Genomic DNA, 20,732 nt, shown 5'->3' on the forward strand with positions numbered 1-20,732 from the left:
AAGGGAAAATTATATAAGAAGAAAATAAACAAATTCGAAAATTACTTTAATTTAATCTTACAAATAAATGGTAAAAATGTTAAATTATAAATAAAAATATTTTAAAGTGGACCAAACAATTTTTTTGATCTGACAAATAAAAGTAAAAATTGTTTGCCGTAAAAAAAAGGAAGAAACAAAAAACCCTTCAAATATTTTATTTTTCACCTACAAAATTATTCAACTACTTTAATTAATCTTTCAAAGAAATGTTAACAGAAGAAAAACAAAAAAAAAATAAATAATTTTACTAAGAAAAAAAAAAGAGAGTAAATCTTGAATTAATATAAGTCCTAGTTGAGCAAAAAGAAAAGAAAAAGAAGAAGTAAATATTAGATCAAAATATCAAGAAAGCCCCATGACCTTACAAATAAAATGAAATAAATATCTTATTTTAAAACTTCAAAATGATTTTTTTTTCTAAACATAATTAATAAAAACATTAAATTTTCGTTCAAAATGTTTTTTTTTTTAATAATATTTTTGCTTCAGCGCCAACAAACAAACACAAAAACTATAATTTCCCTCTCTTCTCTTCTCACCTCCCATTCTCTCTGCATCTTCCTCCAATTCGCAAAAACTTCATTTGTCTCGAGAACTAGGGTTTCATACATCTACCCAGAAGAAGAAGATCTCAAGAAACAATCCAATTTCGTAAATCTAGGTTTCCAATTTCTTACTTCTCTATCTTTAATTTGATGAAATCGAACTTATTCCTTATCTAATTCAAGATTGCGATCATTGATTTCAGGAAAAAAAGACAGAAATGAGCCGTTCGATTTTACGAAGACTTAACCAACCGTTGCTGCCAGAGTCATCAGAGAGTGACGATGGAGAAAGAGGAGGAAGTGGAGAATTCAATGGAGCTTCGTTTACTGGTGCGGTGTTCAATCTCGCTACGACGATCATCGGTGCTGGTATCATGGCTCTCCCCGCGACGATGAAGATCCTCGGTCTTATTCCTGGAATCGCGATGATCGTTCTGATGGCTTTCTTGACCGATGCTTCGATCGAGTTCTTGCTTAGGTTTAGTAACGTTGGGGATCAGAGATCTTACAGTGGCGTGATGGATGATTCTTTTGGCAAACCTGGGAGAGTTATGTTGCAAGTTGCGATTCTCGTTAGCAACATTGGTGTTCTGATCGTGTATATGATCATCATTGGTACTTTTTACTTTTGAATTTTTGGTTTTTTAGATATTAGGGATTGGATTTAGTTTTTATAACTCTGGTTTATGCTTTTGGGATGTGGTGAAGGTGATGTTTTGGCTGGGAAAGAAGAATATGGAATCCACCATGCTGGTATGCTTGAAGGATGGTTTGGTATCAATTGGTGGAACAGGAGAACTTTTGTTCTTATCATTACTACTCTCACTGTGTTTGCTCCCTTGACTTGCTTCAAGCGTATTCGTAAGTATTCTTCTGTTACAGAGAATTTGTTGTATCTGTGGTAAAGGTGTGAGTCTAATGGCTTTGTGTTTCCTTGCAGATTCTTTGAGGATCACATCTGCTATATCAGTTGCTCTGGCTGTTGTCTTTCTTATCATCACTGCGGGGATTACTATCATAAAGCTGTTTACTGATGGTTTGATGATGCCAAGACTTCTACCTAATGTCACTGACTTGTCTTCGTTCTGGAGACTCTTCACGGTTGTTCCTGTGCTCGTCAATGCGTACATTTGTCATTATAATGGTATGTGGAGATGCTTCTTTGTTGTTAAGTTTTTCATTTGGAGAATCAAACAAGAACTGATCATGTTTTCGACTGGTTTTTGTTTCAGTACATAGCATACAGAACGAGCTTGAAGACCCCACTCGGATCAAACCTGTTGTTCGATCAGCTCTTGCGATGTGTTCTTCTGTTTACGTGATGACGAGCTTATTTGGATACCTCTTATTCGGTGATGGTACACTCGATGATGTTCTCGCAAACTTTGACACAGATCTTGGAATCCCTTTTGGTTTGATTCTAAATGATGCAGTGAGGTTCAGCTATGCAGCTCATCTCATGCTTGTGTTCCCTGTTGTCTTTTATCCTCTGCGTGTTAACATCGACGGCCTCTTTTTCCCTGCTGCTCCACCACTTACTTCCTCTGAGTCTGATCTGAGGTTTGGATCTATCACTGCTGGTCTCATTGCTGTAATATTCTTGGGAGCAAACTTCATTCCGAGCATTTGGGATGCTTTCCAATTCACTGGAGCAACCGCTTCTGTCTGCATCGGTTTCATATTCCCTGCTGCTGTTATCTTAAAGTAAGATCCATTAATTCATAAGCTAAGAGAGATACGTTTTGGAACCTAATGGATCACTATTTGAATGGGTATTTTCTTGTCTTTGTTTTTTCAGGGATCGTCATAACCAAGCAACAAGACGGGACAAGACTATAGCCATTTTCATGATCGTCCTTGCGGTTTTCTCCAATGCAATCGCCATTTACAGTGACGCCTACGCCTTGTTCAAGAAGAACACATACATATTTCCAATGTGAAAAGCAGAGGTTTTGTTTCTTCGCACACTCACTCTGTGAAACCATATACGAAGAAAGTTACTGCCTTACTGGTGTGATACGATGTCTTTCTTTATATGAAGAGAGTTACTGCTGTGATACGATGTGTTTTTAGGATATTTTGAACTACATGAGATTAGTTGTAGAATCTCTGTATATATAGAGACAGAGATCAGTTTTTTTACTTCTTTTATTTTACATTGAAGAATTGTAAAAACTTGCATATTAAAGGATGTTCAGCTTTAACACCATCTTAAGATGGGCTACACAAGATAATTTTGGTACACTGATGACTTCGAATACAAGAAAGACTTGAGAACAGAGAGAGAGAGTCCCATAAAACAATATCCCAAGTAAAATATTGTACAATGTCATTGTCAATATTAAGAATACAATAAAGAGTAACAAGTGTCTATTATGAGTCATCGACAGCTCCAAAAACAGAGTTATAAAGAAAGAGCCTGAAACAGAGGCTAAAGAAGAAGAGAACTAGAGAAATGAAGAAAGTGTTGACTATTTCCATCTCTCAATTCTTTCTCAATTGCTGGAATCAGCCTGAGAAGGGAAGCAAGGCCTCCACACAGTTTCTTTGCCAATATCCATTAATGCTATACCTTTTCTTGTCAGTTCCTCTCTAATCTGATCACTTTTCTCAAAATCTTTATTCTTTCGTGCCGTTATCCTTTCTTCTATTAACTGTGAAATATCTTCTTCTCCGAATTTTGCTCTTATCAGTGTTTTTAGTTTCATTTCTTTCAACACCTCGGCATAGGTCAGAGTAGTGAGCAAACCAAGTATATCAAGAACTTCCCTAGCTGCTTTCTCAATCTCGACGAGTGACACAAGCATCGACAGTCGCTGTTTCTTCTGCATTTTCTGAAAAATTGGAAATAACAGACAACTTTGGTATGCGTAGTTGCGAAAGCAAGGAAGCACAAATAAAGATGAAGCAAGAGGCAAGAACCTTGAGCTTGCTGAGTGAAGAGTTGATGAATTTCAATGCATCTTGGTAAGCACCCGTAAGTATATGAGCGGTATTCAAATCGTCTAACATCTTTGCTTCAAACTCACCCTTCAGCTTCTTAATGATGTCTTTGGCTTCTGGAGTCTGTTCAGCTTTTCCACCATCTTCAGACATTAGTTCTCGATATGGTGACAGACCTTCATCAAGATCTTGTAAAGTCTGATAAAAAAAAAAACAAATTGTTAAAGTCAGAACTGAATGACATTTTGTCTCACTTTTAATTTTATATTCTCATATAAACCATTGCAACTGAAGAGAAGCTGATCAAATTGTTGGATAAAACAAATCTGAAGCACTGCACCTGGTAAACATAGTATAAAGCTTCTGATGCATGCTCTAGCTGTGACTCAGAGAAGTTCAGAGGAGACCGGTACTGTGCACTCATCAAAAAGTGCCGCAAAGCCAACGGATGGTAGCTACCTGTCATCTACACAGATTGGAACAAAAAATGGAAAACTGTCAATAATTCTGTGTTTAGCCACGGGAACACATCAAAAGAGAAAATCAAATATTATACTAGGAACAAATAAGAAACATACTTCTCTAATCGTTTTAAAGTTTTTCTTTGATTTTGCCATCTTCTCGTCATTAATAGTGACATGCCCATTGTGCATCCAGTAGTTTACACCACTATCTTCACATGCAGCACATGTCTGGGCAATCTCATTTTCATGATGCGGGAATTTCAGATCTGCACCACCTCCATGAATGTCAAATTTCGGAGACAGATAATGAGCACTCATCGCACTGCACTCGATGTGCCATCCTGGTCTTCCTGGACCCCAAGGGCTCTCCCAACTTGGCTCATCAGGTTTTGCAGCCTGCATAAATTCATGTTCAATTCATCAGAAACAGTAAACCTCAAAGTGCTGATACAAAGATGTAAGTTGAAATTATATTGATTCCCAAACCTTCCATAGTGCAAAATCAGCAGGGTTACGCTTTCTCGAATCAACAGCAACACGCTCACCAGCTCTTGTATGTTCCAACATTTGCCCAGATAATTTCCCATAGTTGGGTGATTTGTCAACCGAAAAGAACACATCGCCTTCCACTACATACCCACAATCTTTCTCAATGATCTGTAACAACAGGCCAGCACATGGATCATACACACTACTTATACATCCAACTTATCACAATCTTTCAACCAACAACATTTAAGGAGACCAAACAAGAAAAAGAAAGAAAAATGTGAGTTCTCTAATCAAGCCAACATACCTTTTCAATCATCTTTATTATATGGTCCATATGGTCGCTTACACGAGGCTGGTGGGTGGGAAGAAGGCACTGAAGAGCACCCATATCTACCAAATATTCCTCGCAAAACTGATTACTCAATGCTAACGGTTCCATACCACGCTCATTAGCACGATTGATGATCTGCAGAGATCCCAAAATTCAGATTCTACAACATATGAACCCTAAACATAAGAGAACATTCGTTCACTAAACAAGAAGAACCTTGGTTCAAAGCCATACCTTGTCATCAACATCTGTGAAATTGCGTACAAAATTAACTTCATAACCCAAATGCTTCAAGTATCTGCATATGCCATAACCAATCAAAATTACTGATAATTAAATGCCAAATCCACCAATAACATTCCTTAATCCAAATATTCTTATCATCATCCAAATATTCTTATCTTCGAATCTAAGTTATGAGGTCAAGTTTAAGCATATCCCCAAAATTGACCTCATCGATCTGACAGATTCGACTCACCAAAACCTTAATGCAAAAAATTTCTTAGAGAGGAAGAAGAGAGGAGACCTGTAAAGAACATCAAAGGAAACGGCGGCGCGAGCATGGCCGATATGGCTGAAATCGTAAGCAGTGATACCACAGACGTACAATCCGATTTTGCCGGGAGTGATCGGAATCAACACTTCCTTCTGCTGCGTCATCGTGTTGTAGAGCTTCAATTCCATTTTCTCCGCCTCCATATCTCGCAATCACCACCACAACCACAGCTCCACGGCGAAGTAAACAAATTTGATAAAACCCTTTTTTCGTATCTTTTTTTCTGTTACTTTAGTTTTCGTTTTTGAACAGTAACTCTCTTTTTATTTAAATCTGTAGGTCGGGCCCAACCCATTTAGTTTATAAAAGCCCATATTCAAATCCGGATTTTGAACCCGGTACCCGACCCGAGCTCCCTACAACACTTGCCGCCTCGTTGATCTCTTTCTAATCTTCGGCCAAGTTTCTGAATCCTTCCCATCTGCAACCACGACTCCATCGCCGATGGATCCTCCTCCGCCGCGAAACCCGAGCCATGATTCTGAACCTGAACCGAACACCGCGTCGATTTCTCAGAGCGACGAATCCGCAACCGTAACGGCAGTCGCGTCGATGAACCCTCCACCTCCCAGAAACCCTAACCAACCTGATTTGAAGACAACGGAAGTAGTAGAACCCAAGCTAATTGAAGAATCCAAGGACCAATCCGTCTCTGTAGACGCGAATAAGCCAGTTCGTGCTCGAACCATGAAGCAGAGTCCTGTCCCCTACACTATTCCGGAGTGGAGTGGCCCTCCCTGCCACCAATTTCAGCTTGAAGTTCTCAAAGAAGGTGCCATTGTCGACAAACTAAACGTGTAAGTAAGCTCTCTTTAATTTATTGCCTTCCAAAGATTTAGGCTTTTGATTTCGCTGGAGTAGCAAAAACTTGGGGTTCTAGTTCTAGTTTAGGTTGAGACTGAATTAGGAAGGAAAAGTTAGGTAATTCGTATTTTTTTTTTTTTCTATTTGCAGCTATGAGAAAGGAGCTTACTTGTTTGGACGTGATGGTATCTGTGATTTTGCTCTTGAGCATCCCTCAATTTCACGGTTTCATGCAGGTGATTATTATCTTACTGCTCATTTCAAGGTGTTACTGTTTTCAATTTTGGATGACGTTTCTTTAATTGTTTTGGTAATGATTTTGCCAGTTATTCAGTACAAGAGAAGTGGAGCTGCGTATATATTCGATCTTGGCAGTACGCATGGAACGACTGTTAATAAGAATAAGGTGTTCTATCTGTGGCTTCTATATATGTTATTCTCTTGATTGAGCTTTGATAAGCTGGCTTATAGTGTTTTTCTATCGGTGTGTTATAATTTTTGCAGGTGGATAAAAAGGTTTTTGTGGATTTGCATGTTGGTGATGTTATTCGCTTTGGCGGGTGAGTATATATATCTATTAAGCTCATGATGATTACCTTGGTCGGTTCTGCTTTGATTTTCCTGAGCTCTTTTCTTTGCTTTTAATGTAGTTCGACTCGATTATACATTTTCCAAGGACCGTCGGACTTAATGCCACCAGTAAGATACACATTTCACTTTACACAATCTAATTTTTGGTTTGGAGTATTTTTTGGCATCGAGCCTTAGTTATTTGATGTCTTTTTAATTGACTAGTGGTTTGGATTTTTAGGAGAAAGACTTACAATTATTCAGAGAAGCAAAGATGAGAATGGAAATGTCAGAAAGAGAAGCTTCACTGCGACGAGCAAGACAACAAGCATCCATGGCTGATGGTGTTTCATGGGGCATGGGGGAAGATGCTATTGAAGAAGAAGAGGTAATAATGACTATTGTATCTGTTAGTGGTTGTGGACTTAAGTGTCTAACGTTTCCAGGATTTTTGAAAAATCAATCTTTCTGACCGACCTTGTTTCTTCTATAATTTGGACATTCAGGATGATGTTGAGGAAATTACGTGGCAAACATATACCGGGGAACTCACTCCAAAGCAAGAAAAAACTAAGGAGAAAGTACTGAAACGGTTGGAGAAGGTTAGTTTTTTTCGTTCTAAATGATTTTTTTCCGATGCAAAATCATATACTTTCTGATGCTTCTTAATGACCTGAGTCTCTTGGATTCTCATTATAATTTATAGACTGTTCCAACTTTCTTTTATTCATGATATAGACTACTCCCACTTTGCATCACTTAAGAGGGATTTTTACTTCTGTGTAGATTGGCCATATGAAGAAGGAAGTAGCAGCTATTCGAGCCAAAGACATTTCCCAGGGTGGATTGACACAAGGACAACAAACGCAGATTGCCAGGAATGATCAGAGAACAGCTGAGGTAACCGTTTTGTTAATATGAAGTGTCCTTACGACAATCTTTTATTTTTGGTTGCATAATCTGATTTGACTCTCCATTTCTATTAAATGTATGATAGCTTCTGGAAGAACTTGAGAGCTTGGAAGAGACTCTGAATGACAGCATCCGAGAAAGTTTGGGTGCGAAAACAGGGAGAAAACCACACGGAAAGAAGAAAGGAGCGGTGGAAGATGAGGAAGACTTGTCGAGGTAATCTTTCTCGTGTCTCAGCTATGTTTCTCTAAGGGATCTTGTGGTATGCTTACCTGTGTTTCAATTAAAGGCTGCTTCAAGTGTTCAACCTCTATATTTACATCTTCATGTAAAATAGTTTTGTGTCTGTTGTGTTGTGATTCTCATACTATTATGTTCGTTTCAGTGATGAAGATGACTTCTATGACCGGACCAAGAAGAAACCATCAACACAGAAAGGCAGCGAAAACCAAACTGTAGAAACTGTTGATTCACTTCTAGATAAGAGAGACAATGTTTTAAAAGAAATAGAAGAAAAAAATGAGCAACTTTTGGCAGAGAAGAATAAGATAAAGATAGAGAAAGTCACAGAGGTTGCATCTGGAGACTCCCTTGATGCCCTTGATGCATACATGACCGGGCTATCTACAACGCTTGGTAAATTACTTCTTATTTTGTGTCTTTTAATTTAGATTTGCGTTTTAGTTCACATTGAGGAAAAAATTGTGAATGATCTCAAGGAATTTTCCTTTTATTGGTGTCAGTGCAAGATAAAACCGTCCAGATCCAGCAGGAGTTGTCTACTCTTCAGTCAGAATTAAGCAGGATCTTGTACCTTCTAAAAATTGCTGACCCAACGGGAGAAGAGGTTAAGAAAAGGGAGTTGAAATCACAAGAACCAAAAATGATGAACTCTGAAAAACCTCATGTAGAAAAGAAGACAAGTCTACCTTTGAAACCAGCTGATCCTGTTGAGCGTAAGGAGAAAGAAGTGAGCAAAGATTTATTGGACTCAGACAATAAGCCGGAAGTAGGACAGAAAGCAAGTGAAACATCTGAAGAGAAGAAGACCACTGTGTATGTTCCATCAAAACCCCAATGGCTCGGTTCCGCTGCAAATAAAGCCACAATTGAAGAGAAAAAACCTGAGACTGTAGCTGCTACTACTGATAGCACAGATGCTGTTGATGGGTTTGTTGACTATAAAGATAGGAAGAAGATTCCTCTAACCACCACCACTGGAATTGAAGGTGCAACAGGATTGATAATAAGAAAACGTAAGCAAGAAGACAAGAGTGAAGAAGAAGATGATAAGTCAAAGGAAAAGCAAGCAGAGGTCATGGCACAGGACGCAGTTGCTCTCTTATTGAAGCATTCTGTAGGACATCATGTGAACAAAGAAGACGAAGAACTCAATAAACAGGACGAAACTAAGCAAGGAAGTGGCAATAGTAGAAAGAAGAAGAAGAAGACGGCTAAAAAAGTAGTTGGTCCTGGCAAACCAGAGTATCTAAATGACAGCACAGATTATGATGATCCATGGGTACCTCCTGCAGGTAACGTAAAACAATGTTTAGAAATACATTGTGCATTTAAAACAAATCCATTTTTAGGAAATGAGTATTTGGCTAATGAGTAATGCGTTAACTTGAAATGTGCAGGACAATCTGGTGATGGACGAACATCTCTGAATGACCGATTGGGATATTGATCGAGTCCCCGGAGCAAACTATGGGATTGAGGGGAGGTTGAAGTGGCTTTAACATCTGTTAGTTTTACATCACCCGTCTGGTTATTTCTTGGTCAAACACTATGTAAATTCAATACTAAATCCAGAGCTTCCCTGATTGATTCTTTTAAATGAAACTTTACTTGCGACTGAAAACTCGTCAATAATAATATTTTATATCAGACCTTCTCCTATGGAATCTTCTCGAACTTGGAGATACAACGTCTTCCCAAGCTTCCATGGACAAGATGTTTGTAAGATTTTCTGTCATATTTACGCAAACTGTTTAAATCAAAACGGATTACAATGTTTGATGATCAAGAAATTGAGAGAAACCAGATCATATAGCGCCTGCTCTCATAGAAGCAATTAGAAAATCGAGGATATCGATCGTGGTTCTCTCAAAGAACTATGCTTCCTCAAGTTGGTGCTTGAATGAATTGGTGGAGATATTGAAGTGCAAAAACATAGTGATGCCAATCTTCTACCAAGTTGATCCATAGACCATAGCCCCTGTTGGAAACGAGATAAATTCAGCAACATATCTAACGCCTATGAGATTATTGAGTGTGGTGTCCGATTTTATAAAGATGAAGAAGGTAGAAGCAGTGACGAGGGAAATGAGTATGAGATAGACCAAGTGTACGACGATGACTGGAGCTATAGAATGGGCCCGGTGAAGCGTCTGAATACCCTGAGAACAATGGAAATATCGATAGACTAATCTGTGAAGGCAACAACATTATAGATTGATGGAGTTGGCTCGTCCTCTTTTTTGATGTCTCTCATATCGTGACAACCATTGGAAGTTTAATTTGGGGAGAAAGCTGAGATAGAAGCCAGAAGGGGAAATATCATACGGGAGAAGTCGACCGAATTTGCAAGCGAGGAAAAGAAGATCTAAGACACTTGTTGTGTTTTTCTTTGACTCAAATGTGTCAGGTGATTTAGCATATCTTAGCTCATGATTTGATTATTGTTTCACATACATGATATCAGATAGGATGTAAAAGCTGTGGAATGATACTGTAAAAACTGCACTTTATATGTTTACAGTACCGTTTCTCATGGAATAAGCTTATATTATCTGTCGTTCTGAGGTTATAGCAGCTTTTGATAATGTCTTGTGTGGTTTGTGTGTGTAATATTAGAGGTAGCATTTAGTCTTAATGTCCTATGTACCAGGTTCTTATTTGCTGATGCCTATTTTGCTGTCAAACCAACAAGGAAATGGATGAAGAAACTAAATGAGAGAGAGAGAGAGAGAGCAACTATTTTTAAAAGCATCTTTTATTCATTCTCCAAGTAACTGAGGGTACAATAACATTTTGAATGTATATGTCTGGTTTTAACAGCATATGGATATAAGAAATATCTCAGCATATGAAAGTACAACGGCACAAATTGGTTTTACCTCCAACACAAGCGCCCTCCCCTCTGTACTTCATAAAACAAAAGTGTTGGCATTCTTGATAATTGCATGGCTTGCTAAGTTCCACCTCCGCAGTACATTTTAGTAGATCGATTCCCTCTACATTTGGCAAAGCCAACAAAGCTAAAAACAACACACAAAAGGCATAATATTTTAGAAAACCTTCCAAATGCTTTTGAGTAATTTGAAAGTCACAATTAATCATTTTATTATTTTCGTGTACTCTTAAGAAAGATGACCAAATCATAGTAAAGTATGTATACTCTAAAATTCACTTTTCTTTCCTCTGTTTTTCTTAACACTCGTTCTCACCCGCCAATAACCCCATCTATATATGTTTCAGTAGTTTCTCTAAAGAGACTGAAAAAAACAAATCTACTCTGCTTAATAGATCTGGAAGAATCAATAATAAGAATTAATGTATGCGTTTTATAACATGTTCACTGATATATAAGTCATACGAATTTACACCTGAGAGGACAAACATGGAGATGAGCACATATGAACACGATGGTTTGGCCATGACTTGTGAAAAATGAAAGGATATTTGTTAATCTAAAACTTATTGTTGGATAGATTAGACTCATAAAGAAGGAACGTTTTTATAGATTACCAGTGACAAGAGAAACATAGACCAAAACTTTTTTTTAGGAAGCATATTCAAAACAAATGTTAAGATTTTGACCAATATAAAAAAAATATAAAGAGAGTCAAAAAAAAAAATTAATAATTCTTTTAACAAATTAATCATCATATATTACTAAAAGAACTAATCATCAGATATTATTAATTTTATGTGCTCAGATACTAAAATATCTTTTTAAAAGATTTTATTCATCCTCCAAGACTAAGCTATAACATTAAATGTCTAGTCTATACTACATAAGTACATTTAAAAGCCAATGTATCCAACAATGGAGGGAGAAATGTAAGTGTAAGGAGCAGCCAATGTATTTAAGATATTGTTCTGATATTTAGAACTTAGAAGTTGATGATTAAGTGAACTCTCAAGATAAAAGTGTTTATTGAAGAGACAAAATGGGAAGCTTTTATTGAACTGTTTCAAGAACTAAGTACATTTTCATAAGCTCTATCTCTCTTTTTCCTTTAAATTCTATACACCAAAAAGTTACTCAACACAATTTCAAAACGGCATACCTAAAAACTAATTTTTCTATTCAGCCTCTTCATCAGTAAGGTTCAGCCAATCAAACTCATTCTTTGGCAGCTCTTTCAACATTGCATAGTGTCAAGGACAGTTGGAAGCAATGACAGTGAGTTTCAGTAATACAAGGAGGGTCCAAAGATAATGTTTCAGATCTTGTGTTTACTTTTGCAGGAATGGAGTCGGAGGCCAAATCTGAGCTCGTTTCCTACCACATTGAAGGGAGAAATTTAAGTGTAATCTTGTTATGATATTTAGAAGTTGATGATTAAGTGAACTCTCACGACAAAAGTGTTTACTGAAGAGACAAAACGGGTAGCTTTTATTGAAGTGTTTCAAGAACTAAGTACATTTTCAGAAGCTCCAATGCAAACTATACAACAAAAAGCTAGACAGCCCAATTTCAAAACTATACACCTTAAAACTAGTTTTTTATTCAGCCTCTTCATCAGTAAGGTTCAGCCAATCAAACTCATTCTTTGGCAGCTCTTTCTCCTCTTCTTTCACTCCTCTCTCCACAATCACGTTGATTCTCCACAACACAATCTTACTCTCCCATTTCATGCCTTTGATTGCATAGAGTCTCCAAAGCAGACCCTTAAGGAACTTATATTGGCACGTACTGTACCATTCCAATTGTTTAGTCACAATCCTTTCCACATCTCTAAAAGCTCTCCTCACAAGTCCAACTTCCATATCTCTTTCCACAAGCTTTCTCACTGAATCTATCATATTTTCTGCAATCTCCTTAACGGATTTAGCTCGACTTGAGATCTCTATCAAGTGAATTGCTGCACAGAAGGCACCAGTAAACGTCAAAACCCAGCAACTGTTATCTACCAACAACTCTGTTGGTGGGTTTACTAGCCTTGTGATTATCTTTGGGAAAAGGTTCTCTATCATAGGAATCACAAAATCGTCTTCAACAAGCGCCATTGTTAAGCACTGGAAGATATAAACAGCTCTCTCAAACTCTGTTGTACTCGATGCAATATAATCACGTAGCTCATAACATGTCTCATCTTGGTACATCAACATCTCATACGTAACGTGGTTCACCACCTCACCTAGGACTTTGAACATTCTGTCAGAGATTCTTTTCTTGTATAGGCAAGACATGACCAGTGGTTTGATTTGTCTCATCTCTGCAATGTCTATTGGCACCTTCTGTGAAGTGTGGTCAGATAGTAAGACATTGAGCCGTCTGATTGCAATCTCTCTAGACCTATCTTCAAGATCAGTGGAAGCAAAGATCTGTAAGACTTGTAGTGTAGATAAAGTCTTCAAATGCTCATTCCAGCCACGGTCAAACTCTTCTCTAGGATCCTTAAGATCACCACTCTGTGGTTCAGTAACCAACGTTTTGATCTTCCTCACAATCTCCTTCGTTTGTGTTCCAACTACTTCTTCGATCTCCATCATTGAAGCCAACACAAAATGGCACTGATCCTCATTGTAATGATACAGATTCATCTCTCGTGAGAAGAACCTCTCGAAATCTTCAAGCCCTCGTACCAAAATATGTTCCTTTCCCTTGTTCACCAACTCAATTGCTGAATTCACAACATAGAAAAGCTGAGGCCCCATTAACTTCCTTATTGCCTTGAACTTCATACATGTATTCGTAAGCTGAATCCACATTTTAACAAGAGTTTGTAAAGCCAAGCTCCAATCTTCGACTCTGTGAGGATGAAGAAACACATTGTCAGCCTTCTGCAATATCTTCTGCGAAAACAGAGCGATGAACTCCTCGTAGACCGGTGGCAAACCGATGAAGACGTGAAAAGCCTTGACAGGTTCATGGCTATTGGCTAGCGAGAAGATACAATCACCGAGCTCGTCCCACTTGTCATTATGTAACAGCAAAACATTGTAAGCTACGAAGTAAACGATTCTTTTGAGGATCTTGATTTCAGATTCTTTGGTTTCTTGACTTGTCAAGCAAGAAATCACAACGGGCTTGATTTCGTAAAGAGCGTCGAGAGAGAGTTTGTAGTTGCGGTTTCTGAGATCGGTGAGGGTTTCGTAGAGTTGATAGATGGATCTGAATCTGGTGACGCGATTGGAAGAACATTGGAAGACCTGAAGAAGCTTTAGGGTTAAGCAATCTGGGAAATAACAGACGAAGTAATCGTAAAGAGCACGAGCTGTTTTGTATTCTTCGGAGTCTTGACGCATAAAGAGATGATCGACGACTATAGCTAACTCTTCGTGGCTTGGACTCACAAGAATCTCTCTCGCTTTCCACTGAAGACTCAAAGATTCCGCCATTGCACTCTCTTCGTCGTCTCAGGATCTTTTCTTCTGCAAGATTTGTTTGTCAGGTTTTGCAATTTATTTTAAAACCAAACTGAAGATAAATCGCAAAATTAGTTACTTTAATTGACTCAAGATAAGTTGCAATATTTTTAATTTTTATTTATTTTATTAAAAACTAGGTTATGAGTCCCCGCAATATCTGGGTGAAACTCATTTCCAACAAACAAAATTACTGCAAATTTTTGAATTACATTAATACTTTGTAAACGTGAATTTAAATCCTTAAAAGATTATCTAAAGTCTACCAGGTTTTTACGTTACATTGTAAATATTTTTCCAGATTTCACCGATTGTTAAAACGTTGTTAAAACAGGATCTTTTTTAACATTTTTGATGATGTCTAAACATTTATATGTGAGTAGAGAGCTTCTTGGTTATTATTTCTGAATCATGCCTTAGGTCCACCCTCAGCCTTGAGTTTCAACTGATCACGAAAAGCTGTGTAATTTTACCATCTTATGAACTGCCTTTATATACTAACAGTGTAAAAATGTTTTTGCAGCCACTTACCTCTTCCTAGACGCCAGTTCTATCACTTCAAAAGCGGTCAGGTGATTCAAATTCCTTAACCAACTTCTTTTGCATATTCTTTGACATGAAGTTTATGATATTTCTCATCAACTCTTGGATATACTTAACTGGTCCCAATTCACGACACTCTTATAATTCGTTCTCTCATTCAAATTTGAATATTGGTTAGTAAATTTTTGTGTCTATGTTGTTTCCGTTTTATTGTCACTAACCAAAATATTTTTGCTACAAAGCCAATGATACTTGATGAAGTAATCTCTGACGGAGATCGAAATAAAGTCGACAGTGAGACTGAGGCTGAGACTAAGGCTCCAGATCTTGTATATTCCATGGTTTATAAAACAATCAACAACAAAAATGATATATGAAGACACTTGCTAATGATTTTTGAAATTTTGTAAAAATTGCAGATGATTCTATGAAAGAGAATGAAACTATGAAAATATTCATTCAATTGTGGAACTCTTTTGTAAAAAACAATAGGTAGCATTAATTTTTACGTTGAACTTAACGTCTATTGTTATGTCTTGATTAATGGTTATGGCTAAGAACTTTTTTGGTCAAATAGAAATTATAAACTATGTTGCAGGGTTCTTGGAGATGTTCATATTCCTTGAGCATGTGAAGAATTTTTAAAATTATACAAGAAAGAGTTGCACGATAACTTAAAACTCGACATGTAAGTATTATAACTCCAAAATTCTATAAATACACCAACACACATATATATATATATATATATATATATATATATATATATATATATACTATAAAGCACAAGTCACATGACCAATAACAAATATGGAGATATTCAGTCAAATAAAAATATATATGTATAGATATATATGTTGGTGTATTTATAGAATTTTGGAGTGATAATACTTACATATCAAGTTTTGAGTCATCTTGCAACTCTTTCTTGTACAATTTCGAAAATTCTTCACATGCCCATGGAATATGAGCATCTACTAGAACCCTGCAACATAATTTATAATTTTGATTTGACCAAACAAATTCTTATCCAAAACCATTAATCAAGACATAACAATGGATGTTAAGTTCAACGTAAAAATTAATGTTACCTATTATTTTTCACAAAATAGTTCCACAATTGAATGAATATCTCAATAGTTTCATTCTCTTTCATAGAATCATCAATCATCTGGAGTTTTTACAAAATTTCAAAAGTCACTAGCAAGTGTCTTCATATATCATCTTTGTTGTTGATTGTTTTATAAACAAATATACAAGATCTGGAGCCTTAGTCTCAACCTCAGCCTCACTATCGGCTTTATTTTCGCTATCTCGGTCAGAGATTACTTCATCAAGTATCATTGACTTTGTAACAAAAATATTTTGGTTAGTGACAATAAAACGGAGACAACATGGACACAATTAACTAACAAATATTCAAATCTGAATGAGAAAACGAATTATAAGACTACCGTGAATTGAGGCCAATTAAGTATATCTAAGAGTTGATGAGAAATATCATAACCTCCATGTCAAAGAATATGCAAAAGAATTTGGTTAAGGAATTTGAATCACGTGACCGCTTTGGGAGTGATAGAACTGGCGTCTAGGAAGAAGTAAGTGGCTGCAAAACATTTTTACACGGTTAGCGTATAAAGGCAGTTCATAAGATGGTAAAATTAGAAATAGGAACCCAAGTGTCTTCATATATCATTTTTGTTTTTGTCAATGTTCTTAAATATCCAACGGTTCAGACATTAACAACAACAAAAAGTAGAAACATTGATGATATAGATGTTTGACAACAATGAAAAAAAACAAGTGTGTATCGTTTTTTTAAGAGAAAAATATAAGTATATAACTTTTTGTATAAAATGGGGGGAGGGGGAGGAGAATCTCCTAATAGAGGGAAGACATAAAATGCGAGACTAATAAGAGGAATCAATAAAATGAGAAAAAAGATTTGATAAAAAAACAAATAGAAAGTAATATCCTAATAAAGGAAGAAATAGAATGGAAAAAAATCTCATAAAAATGAAAAAAAAAAAAAACCAAATAAAAGAGAGAAATAAAATAGGAGAAAAATCCCTAGTAAAAGAGTAGCCCAGCCCACTAGAGATCACTATATAAGATCATCTTTATCGGGGCTTCTTAGCTCCCATTCTTAAGTTTAAGCTGATTAAAAATAAATCAGAAATGACAATATTACTAAGAAGAAACTCTTAACTAAGAAATCCTAAGAAGCGTCGACGTGGCCAAAAATGGATACTTTTTTTTTTCTTCTCTCTCGCGACGGAGGTTGCGAAATTGATTGAGATTTTTCTCAATGATCTGTTAGGTTGATTCGATTTTTGGTGACCTTCGTCTGTTCTTGACCGAAATAAAAAAAAAGGTGATTCGATTTTGGTGATTCCATTTATAGAGTTTTTTTTCTTCACACCTTCCTTGTAGGGCTGAAGTGAGAGAGCTTCTTTTACATATTGGTAGATCATAATAAAAATGCTAACTTGAGAATTTCTATTCTTGTGGTCACTGATTCAACCTTAATCGATCTAGATCATTCAGTTTCTTTCTTATCTGAGTCTTTAAATTTTGATAATCTTTGCTTTTTATTATTTTGTTTTTTCTTTTGAATATCCAAAAGGGTAACAGAGTTGGGGGATAACAGGATCATCTGTTTTTCTAAATTCACTCTTTGGGGTTTGTGAATTGTCGCTTAAAGTCTAATAAATTATCTTTTCTGGCATCTAGGTAACATATTTTGATCGGAATCAGTAGCGGAAGAAGAGTGAATTGCTCATCCTTGTCTTGAGTTGCCATGGTATGTTTCTACTTCGTTGGTTCAGTTTGATTGTTCTTAGTACATTCAATCTTTTATTAGATCATTCTTTGCTTAATGTACCGGGAAAGTGAAGATTTTTTTTTTGCACTGATAACATGCTATCCCCTTCTTATTTCCAGCTTCCCTGATGACATTTTTTTACTGTTCTTGTTGGATTTTGCTTTAATCGATCGAACAGAGACTGATTTGGATGTTAATCACATTTGAAATTGATGAAGGGTTGGATGTTGATGCACTTGGTTGTCTCAAACTCATCAATATGGGTTGTGTTGTGTTGTGTTGTGTTGTGTTGGGGTGAGATTTGTTTCAAACTTGGTTGTCTCTCTCTGATGAGAACAAACTTGCAACATCTCCATGTTTACACGATTTGCTGCTCTGTTTCAGGTTGCTGCTCTATTTCATATCTCTTATAGGCTCTTTGAAAGAGAAGGTTATGCCACACTGGGTTATATTTAAGTTCTAATTCTTCAGTCTTCATATGAGTTGCTCTCAAAAGTTAAATGCATGTATGTGGAGATCAAACGAATACATCTTCTGTTGACTACTACAGAGTCTTCTATGAGGATCCCCTCTAAGTTAGAAGCAAGAAGACAGGTGTCTTTCTTCTCAAATTCATTGTTCATGGACATGCCTATGGCACCTAAAGTTTGCAACATGCTATCATTTTCGTAAGACTTTCTGTATTTAGTTTTAATTCACTACTTTGATTGGTTCTTCTCCTAAATTTCTAGTTAAATATATATTGTGTGAAGTTGATAGTTCCCTCAGGTTTGTCCCTTATGATGACAATATAATATTTAGAACTGTTGTATCAAATATAATACTTATTTGATTGAAGTATGACTGCTTTGTAGTTTATCGTAACTGAACAGGCTTGGTAAAGTTTGTTATGTATAATGATTTGCTTTTATTGAAGTGTTTTGTAACTGAACTGGTTGGGGTTTTTTTCTTTGCTATTCTTATTGTAGTGTTTTGACTCGATATTACACTGAAGAGGTCCTCTTCTCCTTGCGTGACCTGGAAACGCCAAATGAAGATGGGGTTTCAATCATCTTTTACCTACAGAAGATTTTTCCAAGTGATTTTTGTTTATATGCTGTTAAGTGTAGCCTAGATTCTTGGAAACGCCAAACGCCAAATGATTTTTGATTAGTGAAATATACAATTTGTGGTAATTGTTGCTCTCGTCCTTTGAGGTCACTCTATCCGTTTTACATTGTGTGGTACTCCATATTTAGACACATTTTTTTTGATTAGACAACAACCTGCATATCATTTCCTGCAATATTCTTGGTGATAAAGCTAGGATGCAAAATTCAGATTATTTGATGATGGTGGAAAGGTATGTTACATATTTAGCTGGTCTTCATAGAGTTTACAGCTCCATGCTTAATAGAATCTTCATTGTTTAAACATTTAAACATTATTTATTTATTTATTTTAAACTAAGAACCTCACTTATAAGTGGAGAAGTACAATTTTAATTAACAAACAAAAGGTTCTTATTTTATAAAAGTACACTTTTTAATACTAAAAAATTTAAGAACCTCCAAAATACAAACCTACCAATAAAGATGCTCTAAGATTTTTACGATGGTCTCGACCTATGTGACCAATACCACCTTAGCCTTCACAGACATCACCTCTACAACTACAGCTTCCACAACTAACAAGTCCATTCATCTATATCCTCTATTTCATCTTTGGAGCTTGTTTTATCAATGACACTACGTCACATATATATATGTAAAGATGAATATAGTTTGACGTGTATTAATATGTCTGTCGCATATTCAAATTAAAAACAGGCTTCCCAAATTCCACACTTTAGTGTCCAATATTTCCCTAGTACATACAAATTTAGGTGATCAGTATCATGAAACCAACCACGTTAATTAATAAACTCAGCAAGTTTCATCACAACTCGTCGAGCATTATCACTCTTAGGATCCTTCAAATGAAAAACATGGCTTTCATCTTTAGTCTCCATGACCTCAACTTCACCATCCCATCCACTCTTCTTCAGCTTGGCCGCGTAACAAAAACCTTGTCTCACTAACTGATCATCTGCAGCTACCATAACCAGGACCTTTCCACAGCCTAACCCTGATAAATCAGAGTCTTCTGATCCGACCACATTGATCAACGGATCATCAACTCCGTCTTTACTATTCGGACTCGCGATTCCCCAACTTGTTTCAATCATTTGGCTTCTGATATCATCTCTAACCTCAAACTCATCTATTGGAGTCTTCCCCCAAAAATACGGATGAATCAAGATCATCCCATAGATCAAAGAATCGAAAAGTCTCTCCTTTTTCGCTCGGGTCGTGAGATGATGAGCTATGTTCCCACCGGCGCTATCTCCGGCCGAGAAACACTTTGTTGAAATCGCCGTGTTTGTTTATCCAAGTTTCCGACCCGGATCCGGTTATATGATGAGCGAAGACCCATTTGAGAGAATCCCATGAATCTTCGTACGGGATCGGAATCGGAAACTCTGGTGCTCAGCGGTAATCGACTGAGATAGCTAAGCAATTGGCGGCGGCGACGGTGGAGGTGAGGAAACTGTGGTAAGTAGGAGAAAAAGCTGTTTCTATGATGAAACCACCACCGTGGAATTAGATGAGGATTGGGAGCTTTGTATCGGAGACTTTCTCCGGGAGGTAGACGCGGGCGGAGAGGTTTTTCACCGGCGAGTAGACGACGTCTTTGGAGACGACGCCGTTCTGTGGGGTAAGTGACGGTGGGACTGTTGTTTCACTTGTGAGACGCTCGATGCGACCACTCTTGTAGATTCGATAAAACGGAGATTTGTCGAACGCGATTTCCGAATCCATTGTTGATGATTAGAGGTATGGAGAGATTAGTGAAGATGGTCAAAAGAAGATGAAAGTGATTGGTTTTTTCCGGTCTGTTCGGTTCATTTTTGTCCAGTTTGAAATCGAATTTTGATCCGGTTATGGACATCAAGTTAAAAACTAAGAATATAATCGATAATTAAATGAGTACAATTTCATTCATGTTAGTAATATACTTGTTGAACTTGAACTTCAACATTAAACCATGATGACTTTTACAGTTTTACTAAATGAATTTCGAT

At 36.8% G+C, this 20,732-nt stretch overlaps 3 protein-coding genes, 1 long non-coding RNA gene and 2 pseudogenes across 5 annotated transcripts; 3 read left to right on the plus strand and 3 right to left on the minus strand.

The window, feature by feature from the left end:
* LOC104719542 (probable sodium-coupled neutral amino acid transporter 6) lies at positions 806-3,047 on the plus strand. Its single transcript, XM_019230790.1, has 5 exons — positions 806-1,202; positions 1,296-1,448; positions 1,528-1,731; positions 1,820-2,291; positions 2,386-3,047. Exons 1-5 carry the CDS (start codon positions 806-808, stop codon positions 2,525-2,527), a joined length of 1,368 nt encoding a protein of 455 aa, XP_019086335.1. The 3' UTR covers positions 2,528-3,047.
* On the minus strand, positions 2,876-5,606 carry LOC104719544 (cysteine--tRNA ligase 2, cytoplasmic-like). The gene is made up of 8 exons (XM_010437489.2): positions 5,344-5,606; positions 5,052-5,115; positions 4,791-4,952; positions 4,481-4,651; positions 4,109-4,390; positions 3,871-3,996; positions 3,510-3,728; positions 2,876-3,421 (listed from the first exon to the last, which is right to left on the minus strand). Exons 1-8 carry the CDS (start codon positions 5,514-5,516, stop codon positions 3,083-3,085), a joined length of 1,536 nt encoding a protein of 511 aa, XP_010435791.1. The 5' UTR covers positions 5,517-5,606; the 3' UTR covers positions 2,876-3,082.
* LOC104719545 (kanadaptin-like) lies at positions 5,744-9,554 on the plus strand. Its single transcript, XM_010437490.1, has 12 exons — positions 5,744-6,170; positions 6,328-6,413; positions 6,504-6,583; positions 6,682-6,737; positions 6,828-6,876; positions 6,989-7,135; positions 7,254-7,349; positions 7,534-7,647; positions 7,745-7,875; positions 8,045-8,295; positions 8,403-9,194; positions 9,300-9,554. The coding sequence occupies exons 1-12, from the start codon at positions 5,818-5,820 to the stop codon at positions 9,347-9,349; spliced, it is 2,205 nt and encodes a 734-aa protein (XP_010435792.1). The 5' UTR covers positions 5,744-5,817; the 3' UTR covers positions 9,350-9,554.
* On the minus strand, positions 12,512-14,235 carry LOC104720595 (annotated as a pseudogene).
* On the plus strand, positions 16,962-18,872 carry LOC104719546. Of its 2 annotated transcripts, none has more exons than XR_756634.1 (5): positions 16,962-17,179; positions 17,539-17,608; positions 17,808-17,923; positions 18,014-18,297; positions 18,598-18,872. It is a non-coding gene; the product is annotated as an uncharacterized LOC104719546 (long non-coding RNA). The 2 variants fall into 2 exon arrangements; XR_756633.1 differs by having other exon boundaries at positions 17,848-17,923.
* LOC104719547 lies at positions 19,208-20,495 on the minus strand (annotated as a pseudogene).

The sequence above is a fragment of the Camelina sativa genome, chromosome 10 (genome assembly GCF_000633955.1).
Source record: "Camelina sativa cultivar DH55 chromosome 10, Cs, whole genome shotgun sequence".
Classification (NCBI taxonomy): Eukaryota; Viridiplantae; Streptophyta; class Magnoliopsida; order Brassicales; family Brassicaceae; genus Camelina; species Camelina sativa.

Coding starts and splice junctions, on each gene's coding strand:
- LOC104719545 (XM_010437490.1), top strand. CDS start 5,818: ATGGATCCTCCTCCGCCGCGAAACCCGAGCCATGATTCTGAACCTGAA. Junction 6,414..6,503: donor AATTTCACGGTTTCATGCAG/GTGATTATTATC, acceptor TGATTTTGCCAG/TTATTCAGTACAAGAGAAGT. Junction 7,876..8,044: donor GATGAGGAAGACTTGTCGAG/GTAATCTTTCTC, acceptor TGTTCGTTTCAG/TGATGAAGATGACTTCTATG.
- LOC104719544 (XM_010437489.2), bottom strand. CDS start 5,516: ATGGAGGCGGAGAAAATGGAATTGAAGCTCTACAACACGATGACGCAG. Junction 4,953..5,051: donor TCACAGATGTTGATGACAAG/GTATGGCTTTGA, acceptor GGATCTCTGCAG/ATCATCAATCGTGCTAATGA. Junction 3,729..3,870: donor CTTTATACTATGTTTACCAG/GTGCAGTGCTTC, acceptor TTTTTTTATCAG/ACTTTACAAGATCTTGATGA.
- LOC104719542 (XM_019230790.1), top strand. CDS start 806: ATGAGCCGTTCGATTTTACGAAGACTTAACCAACCGTTGCTGCCAGAG. Junction 1,203..1,295: donor CGTGTATATGATCATCATTG/GTACTTTTTACT, acceptor GATGTGGTGAAG/GTGATGTTTTGGCTGGGAAA. Junction 2,292..2,385: donor CCTGCTGCTGTTATCTTAAA/GTAAGATCCATT, acceptor TTGTTTTTTCAG/GGATCGTCATAACCAAGCAA.